Source organism: Hyperolius riggenbachi, chromosome 1 (assembly GCF_040937935.1).
Source record: "Hyperolius riggenbachi isolate aHypRig1 chromosome 1, aHypRig1.pri, whole genome shotgun sequence".
NCBI classification, from domain to species: domain Eukaryota; kingdom Metazoa; phylum Chordata; class Amphibia; order Anura; family Hyperoliidae; genus Hyperolius; species Hyperolius riggenbachi.
Window position 1 is genome coordinate 583,444,821 of NC_090646.1, and position 9,024 is coordinate 583,453,844.

At 49.0% G+C, this 9,024-nt stretch overlaps 1 protein-coding gene across 1 annotated transcript; it reads right to left on the minus strand.

Moving 5' to 3' along the window:
• Positions 1-493: 493 nt before the first annotated feature.
• FOXD1 (forkhead box D1) lies at positions 494-2,145 on the minus strand. Its single transcript, XM_068271707.1, has one exon. The coding sequence runs from the start codon at positions 2,027-2,029 to the stop codon at positions 1,079-1,081; it is 951 nt and encodes a 316-aa protein (XP_068127808.1). The 5' UTR covers positions 2,030-2,145; the 3' UTR covers positions 494-1,078.
• Between the last annotated feature and the right edge of the window lie 6,879 nt (positions 2,146-9,024).

Here is a 9,024-nt window from a genome sequence, read left to right on the forward strand (position 1 = left end):
CATGCGGATTCAAAACTTCTTGCTTCTACATAATGATAAGACATTGGGTGAACCTTTTTGTTTGTGTTATAACCCAGCCAGTTATTTCCAGGCATGTACACTGCGGCACTGCTGTATAGTAATAACGGCCTGTGCAATTACAAAGACAGCCGGGCTCATCCAATAATGACACAGCGCTTTCTGTGCTGCATTAATCGGCCTCTTATTCTTCCCCAATAAGGTCCTTTACCGCGCGCTATGCCCCGCCAGCACCGGCCAGGATGGCCCCGGATTATTGTCGTTCCTTTCATTTAGCCAACGTCAAACTCAATCAGAAAGTGCAAGCCTTTCACTGGGGAGACAATGGCACGTATTGGCAGAGGAAGCCTCCAGCATTCTATAGCTTTTTATTACAAATACACACAGAAACCTCCTAGCGCATATACCGAGCACTGCATTTACTATTATCTCTTTTAATTTAAAAAAAAAAAAAAGAAAACTTTCGATTTGTCTATTTTTTTTTATAATTAAACATTTTATTTTTCTTGAAAAAAAGTGTGAAAAAAACTTACATTAGTTTGGTACAATAATACTTGGCAGTAAGTTTTTCTTTTTTTTTTACATTACTTGTAAATAAGAACACTTAAAAGTACAAAAAAACCTCCCATCAGTCAATTATTATTTAGAAAAAAAGGAGGAAAAAAAAAGATAAAAAAAACAAACAAACAAAAACTGGAAATCTCTTCATTTGTCTCTGTGTAAACATGTAGGTCATTCATGACAATAAGCACTTAGTTACTGGTGCACTAGGAGATATTGCTAGAGGAAGTCGGGTCGGAGTCGGCAGCCCTGAGAAGCCCACCACACAGGAGTGGCTGAGTACATGGGAGGAAGGAGCAGCGTGGGGCAGCTGCTGGCTGGATACCCTGGCCTGGGTATAAATAATATTACAGTACATCATAGTTGGCAGGATGGCTGCTGCAGCCTTTCTTGGTGTAAAAAGGACATTATTTTATTTTTTTTATAAAAAAAAAAAGGCAAGAGAGAATGCATAACCCACAGAAACACATCCTACCTTCTCGGTAAAAGCCTGAATTGATTAAGAGTTTGGAATCCTAGTGGCATAAGGAGGTTCCCCATTGGTAAGCACTGTTCCAGGCTGCAGGGCGGCAGCAGAGCTGGAGAAAGTCACCAGGGCCCTGGAGATGACGGGGACCCCGGAGGTTTTGGAAGGGACAGGGCTGAGCTGCCCCCCACCTATGATGCTCTCTATGGAGAAGGTGGAGCGGCCGCCGCTCTTGGCAGTCTGCAGGGCTACGGGGCTGAGCTGGTGCGGGTAGAAGGCGCAGGTCCTGGGCGGCTCGCTGCCGGGGGCGCCCAGTAGGGAAGGGGCGGGCATGCTGGGGGTCTGGAAGGCCAGGAGGGCAGAGTGCGGGTGGAAGGGCTGCAGCTGGATCCCGTAGCCGCAGCTGTAGGCTCCGTAGCCATATGCGGCGGCTGCCGGGGGCAGGAAGGGGCCCGGGTCCCTCAGCAGCAGCTCCGGGCTCTGCTGCCTCTTGAAGCGCTTTCTCCTGCGCAGGAAGCTGCCGTTGTCGAACATGTCGGCTGACTCCGGGTCCAGCGTCCAGTAGTTGCCCTTGCCGGGGTTGCCGGGCTCGCGGGGGATCTTGACGAAGCAGTCATTGAGGGACAGGTTGTGTCGGATGGAGTTCTGCCAGGCGGGGAACTTCTCGCGGTAGTAGGGGAAGCGCTGGCTGATGAACTCGCAGATCTCGCTGAGGGTCAGCCGCTTCTTCGGGCTCTGCAGGATGGCCATGGTGATGAGCGCGATGTAGGAGTAGGGGGGCTTCACCAGCGCGCTCTTGCCCGGCTTGCTGCTGCTGGAGGAGCCCTGAGAGGGCAGCAGGAGGTCCTCTGTCACCACCAGCTCCTCTTCCTCCTCCTCGGCCGCCGCGTAGCGCTGCCTGGGCTCCTCTTCCTCCCCCTCTCCCACCACATCAATGTCGGTGTCGTCAGCCAGGGCACCGGACATGTCAGAGCTCAGAGTCATGGCTGGCCGGGCAGATCATAGGGCTGGAGGCTGGGAGGAGAGGCTCCCCTCTGCTGCTCCCGCACATAGGCACTGCATTATCTGGAGGCTAGGCTGGAGCTCAGTCCATGGCTGGGCGGGTCTAGCGGGCTCCTTATAGCAAACAGAGGCCATCACATGGCTGGGGACGTCACTGGCAGCTAATGCTGCTCTGCTCATGGGGGACACGCAGCCTCTGAGGACTGTGTGTATGGAAGTGTATCACTATAGAGGAGCCTGACACTTCACTCCTATACTGCAGCCTTCCACTGACACCCACACTGTCCCGCTCAGAGGGTGCCTCTCTGTCCCCTGCATGAGGCACAATACACACCCAGCCAGTGACAGCTCTGCAGGTGTCCCGCTCAGAGGGTGCCTCTCTGTCCCCTGCACTCACTGCATGCCGCACAATACACACCCAGCCAGTGACAGCTCTGCAGATGTCCCGCTCAGTCTCAGAGGGTGCCTCTCTGTCCCCTGCACTCACTGCATGAGACACAATACACACCCAGCCAGTGACAGCTCTGCAGGTGTCCCGCTCAGAGGGTGCCTCTCTGTCCCCTGCACTTACTGCATGCCGCACAATACACACCCAGCCAGTGACAGCTCTGCAGATGTCCAGCTCAGTCTCAGAGGGTGCCTCTCTGTCCCCTGCACTCACTGCATGAGGCACAATACACACCCAGCCAGTGACAGCTCTGCAGGTGTCCCGCTCAGAGGGTGCCTCTCTATCCCCTGCACTCACTGCATGAGGCACAAATACTCACCCAGCCAGTGACAGCTCTGCAGGTGTCCCCAGTGCATGCCTCTCTGTCCTCTGCACATCCTGCATGAGGCACAATACACACCCAGCCAGTGACAGCTCTGCAGGTGTCCCCAGTGCGTGCCTCTCTGTCCTCTGCACATCCTTCATGAGGCACAATACACACCCAGCCAGTGGCAGCTCTGCAGGTGTCCTGCTCAGAGGGTGCCTCTCTGTCCCCTGCACTCACTGCATTGGGCACAATACACACCCAGCCAGTGACAGCTCTACAGGTGTCCCGCTCAGAGGGTGCCTCTCTGTCCCCTGCACTCACTGCAGGGGCACAATACACACCCAACCAGTGACAGCTCTGCAGGTGTCCCGCTCAGAGGGTGCCTCTCTGTGCCCTGCACTCACTGCATGCGGCACAATACTCACCTCACCCAGCCAGTGACAGCTCTGCAGGTGTCCCACTCCGAGGGTGCCTCTCTGTGCCCTGCACTCACTGCATGCGGCACAATACTCACCTCACCCAGCCAGTAACAGCTCTGCAGGTGTCCCGCTCAGAGGGTGCCTCTCTGTGCCCTGCACTCACTGCATGAGGCACAATACTCACCTCACCCAGCCAGTGACAGCTCTGCAGGTGTCCCGCTCAGAGGGTGCCTCTCTGTCCCCTGCACTCACTGCATGAGGCACAAATACACACCCAGCCAGTGACAGCTCTGCAGGTGTCCCGCTCAGAGGGTGCCTCTCTGTCCCCTGCACTCACTGCATGAGGCACAATACTCACCTCACCCAGCCAGTGACAGCTCTGCAGGTGTCCCGCTCAGAGGATGCCTCTCTGTCCCCTGCACTCACTGCATGCGGCACAATACTCACCTCACCCAGCCAGTGACAGCTCTGCAGGTGTCCCGCTCAGAGGGTGCCTCTCTGTCCCCTGCACTCACTGCATGAGGCACAAATACTCACCCAGCCAGTGACAGCTCTGCAGGTGTCCCCAGTGCATGCCTCTCTGTCCTCTTTACATCCTGCATGAGGCACAATACGCACCCAGCCAGTGACAGCTCTGCAGGTGTCCCCAGTGCGTGCCTCTCTGTCCTCTGCACATCCTGCATCAGGCACAATACACACCCAGCCAGTGACAGCTCTGCAGGTGTCCCGCTCAGAGGGTGCCTCTCTGCCCCCTCCACATCTTGCAGGGGGCACAATACTCACATCATCCAGCCAGTATCAGCTTTGCAGATGTCCCGCACAGAGCTCAGAGGGTACCTCTCTGTCCCCTGCAGCGCTGCAGAGATATGCGCACGCACTACACATCCTGCAGGGGGCACAATACTCACCCAGGTGGTCGGGCAGACCTGTCCTGTTTGTGTCTAGAATATACTTCTATCATGCCATGGACATCATTACTAAAGGAATTTGCTGAATACATGTTTAGGTACACTTATTAGGATGAGATTATATGGACTGTGTCACTGGTAACCTCTTAAAACACTGACCCTGGCATGTTTTCCATGCTCGCTAGCGACAGGTGGTCCAACTCTCCTGACCCGCACACACTTGCTCTACTCAGAAACTCCGAAGTTATGTAGCCAGATAATTCACGATACAGCCGAGTAATGGGCAGGGGGGCGGGGGGGGGGGGGGGCGGCAGGGCCCGCTACCATAATCATCTCTGGACAGGCTTCCTGTAACATCACCCGCCTAGTACTAAACAATAAAAGCAAAATTATAACTGCAAACCCATGTCCTATACACTGCATGGAAATTCTTCTACTTTATCTAAAATTATGTATTATACAATACGGATTATATATATATATATATATATATATATATATATATATATATATATATATATATATATATATATATATATATATATATATATATTGTATATAATATATATATTAAAATATATATTATATTTTATAAATGCAATAAATAAATAAATAACACTTTTAGGTACAACCGAATTATTACATTAATATCACCAAATGATCCATAACATTTTTTTTCACTATCATTCAGAGCTGTTACGAATGATGGAGTGAGATGAGGCTGCCATGGTGTATTAGTGACACTGTTAGTTGCAGTGGTTAGTTACTCATTGACGGAGTGTGTTCTGCAGAATGTATAGCGCAGTCTATATCTCTCGACATTCCACAGTCAGGGCTCTGTATCTGTATCGAGGACACATCTGCCTGTACAGTCTATATGTTCTCTCCACTGTCACCACCCTGTACTATTCCCTCTAGCCGTCGTCATTCTGCTGCAACCAAACCAATAATACCAGGAAATCACACAATCAGGGAAACCACAGACATGCAACCATTTCAGCAGGTGATCGTTTTCCTCAAGAAAATACATTCCATTATAATTATAAATATATTCCATCATTTCTTTAGATTCATTCAGCAACTGAACACTATGCTAGCTTGTGAGTAATATCATTTTCAAACATTTTTGCTCTTACATTACTACTTCTTGTACTTTTCAATACGATCTAGAAAATGTTTCTATGTTTTTTTCTTCTAATTTTTAGGATTTTGTACCTTATTCACATAGCCATCCAGCTATTATTGACAGATACTGCTATAGCCAAGCTCTAGGCTGCACGCACATTAGTACCAAAATCCAGACATTCTATAGGAATATAGGAAACGCACACACGCACATATGGCCCTTTTCCACTGCTGTCTGTGCAAATTCCCAGGATCGCGCTGCAGTGTGTACGAACAAAGCAGCATTTTCCACTAGCCCTGATTTTGCTGTTTACCCATCGGAAACCGAGCGCAATGGCGCAGCCTGGCGGTTGTGTGTGTGGAAAAGCGATGCGCAGATTGTTCAGCAATCTATAAAGATTGTGTGCAATGCCATTGACTCCCATAGAGTCATGCCCCGTGCAGTACTGCTCGTACCGCTGAGCAACATTCTGCAGCTTCTACGTCGCCCGGAGTACTTACGTCACATTGCGTTACCCTGCGGGTACTGAGGCCTGTCTCACTGAGCTCAATGACCGCTGCGTGGGGGAGAGTGACATGACAATCATTGTTGTGGTAACGGTGCCGTGCGCAAATCTGCAAAATCCTGTGATGCACTTCCTGTCTGGATGTGCGCATATGACTGAGAGGTCAGACGTTTCTGATGTAATTTCCGGCTTCCATCCATAGCCCTGCCCCCTAGCAGAAGAGGTCACAGGCGCTTTTCTAATTGGTCCTAGAAAAGCACCTATAACCTCTTCTTTTAGGGGGGCAGGGCTATGGACGGAAGCCAGACATCCGACATCCGGTTAGTATAAATAAAGTTTAGTTAACGAAAAAAAAACAAATCAAATCGCTAATCGGAAGCACTGTACAGTTTAGTTTACAGCGTTTCTAAATGCCAGGAAATGGGGCCGCAATATCCCTAGGAATCGCTGCACATAGCGCTGCTGTGATTTTAAAGCGCTGCAGCAATTCCTAGTGGGTCCCAGCCCTGAGGAAAATATTGTACCGTTGACATACAATCTTGACCACTTCTATGTAATAGAAAGGACTACCTAAAGTATCCATTCAAGGTATATTCACTCAGTTTACCCTTCTACTACATAGATTTGGTAAGATTTGGCAATCAAGATTGTATAATCTATTTGCACCATTAGGCATTTTACTGAACACTTGAGATGGCTCGAACCTCAGAGTTTGGGTTCGCGGACCGCGGGCGCAAACTTCCGCAAAAGTCCAAATTCGCGTGAACCAGCGAACCGCCATAGAATTCAATGGGCAGGTGAATTTTAATACCTACAAAGACGGTTTCTGGCCACAAAAGTGATGGAAAAGTTGTTTCAAGGGGTCTAAAACCTGGAGGGGGCATGCCAGAGGGGGATACATGCCAAAAGTCCCTGAGAAACTTACGTATTTGACGCAGAGTAGGGTTACAATCCCTAAAGGGCAAAAATCAAAGTACATTCCCACATTTGAGGAAAAGGGCTGCTTTAAAATGTCCAGAGTGGTAATATAAGGGTTATGCCTGCTTCACACTGACAGACAAAACACCACATTTACCGGGATTGAGCGCTAACAGGTCTTTAAGGGCCTTAGGTGTGTGGGCACTGCATGTGCGCTCAACTAAGGCAGAGTGGCTCAGTGTACAGGTGAAATTTTTTTTTTATTGGGCCTGTTTGTGAAAGTTATTGATAAAAAAATATTTTGTAAGTTATTTATGTATAGATTTGTTATTTATAACAAATTAAAAACTACAAATTTATTTATAAAAAAATACAGAATACAGTGCAATACTGTCACACAAATACAGTGGAAAGATATGCACTCGTCTAATACAGTGTACTGTCACACAAATATAGTGGAAAGATATGCACTGGTATAATACAGTGTGCTGTCACACAAATACAGTGCAGTGGAAAGATATGCACTGGCATAATACAGTGTGCTGTCACACAAATACAGTGAAAAGAAATGCACTGGTATAATAAAGTGTGCTGGCGGGCTGACTACAAATGCTTTCTTATTCACAGCAGGTGCACTGAATGCCAATCCTCTTCAACACAGGAGGGCTGCACTTGCCCACTTCAGTGAGATACCACCACCACACCCTACGTAGTGGCCACTCACCATTATACAATGACCCTCAATCAAGTGGGTATTCAGCACTTATGGGGTCATCTGGCCGCCCCCTGCCATACACAGGATTAATCCTCCTCTGCTCCAAGCTGCTGCTGGTCTTTATCACCTCAAAAAAGACATACCAAGGCTCCCATAGCATAAAAATGTAAAACTATTTTAATTACAAAAAGATTGCACACTTACAAGCCAAGCTGTGGTATGATCGCATAGAGTTTTAGTGGGCTCCACCCCAAACGTTGGCCGCCGGGTCGGCTTGATGCACTGTCTCTGCCTCCCACTGCGTATCCACGTCTTTCCCCATGCTTGCTGATGTAGGCCACGTGTGCTTTACCGGTTTCGTCGCCTATAGTGACTCCTCAGAAGCATGCGCGGCCTTCTACTAACTAAAATTTATACCTTATGCGGATAAAATCATGTTCCCTCCCCTCCCTCCCTAACCCAGAAGTTATCATACCCTTTGTCCAATGGCTGCCTATCTGGAAGCGGAAGTGACCTTCCCACCTCCATAGCAACCCATGTAAACCATTCGGGGTGATAACCGCCCACTGCGCCCGACGTCAGCGATATCTTCCTCCGGCGGCTTCCGCCTGCATCACTCAGCGCTGTTTCCATCACCATTATGCTGCTTGCGTATGGTTTCCTTGGTAACCTAAATGCCTCAGCTACGTTCTTAGAGCAGATGCGCCGCTACTTAATCCCTCCCATACTTCAAACCTTCCCACCCTCTCTCTCGCCAATGACAACCCCCTAAACAATACTTGAAGTTTGAACCAAGCTAACCTGTTTCGAAACAGCCTCTCCGGGTGCCAACTTGGGTGTTGCTCTTACAATACATTTATTACGTTTCCATACACAATAACAATAACAACAACAATAACAATAATATTTATATAGCGCTTTTCTCCCTGGGGACTCAAAGCGCTGTGACCCTGCATTATGCAGTCTCAAAGGCTCGGGAAAAGAGGTGAGTTTTTAGCCTTTTTTTTAAAGCTGTCCAGAGAAGGAGCCTCTCGTACTGATTGTGGAAGTGAGTTCCATAGAGTAGGGGCTGCGTAGGAAAAGGCCCGAGCACCAAATGTTAAGTTTATCCTGGGAATAACCAGCTTCATCTTGTTGGCAGAGCGGAGGGTGCGTGAAGGGGCATAAAGTTCCAATAGATCCGCTATGTATTTGGGTCCCATGTGGTGTAGAGCCTTGAATGTCAGCAGGCAGATCTTAAAATTGATTCTCCATTTTACTGGCAACCAGTGAAGAGTTTGCAGTACTGGGGTGATGTGTGAGCTGCGGGGGGCATTGGCTAGGAGTCTGGCTGCAGCATTCTGTACTAGCTGTAAGGGGCGCAGAGCCTTATCTGTAGATCCGATGAACAGGGCGTTGCAGTAGTCTAGGCGGGAGGATACAAATGCGTGAACCAGGGCAGGTAGGTCTTAAGCTGGGATAAGGTGTTTGATTTTCGCTATATTTCTTAGATGGAAGAAGGAAGACTTGACGACAGCTGATACCTGCTGTCTGAGTTTTAGATTTCCATCCAGGATCACCCCAAGGTTTCGCACAGAGTCTTTATACTGTACAGTATCTCCCCCAATTGCTAGTTTGAGGTGGTGAGCGTT

Coding starts and splice junctions, on each gene's coding strand:
- FOXD1 (XM_068271707.1), bottom strand. CDS start 2,029: ATGACTCTGAGCTCTGACATGTCCGGTGCCCTGGCTGACGACACCGAC.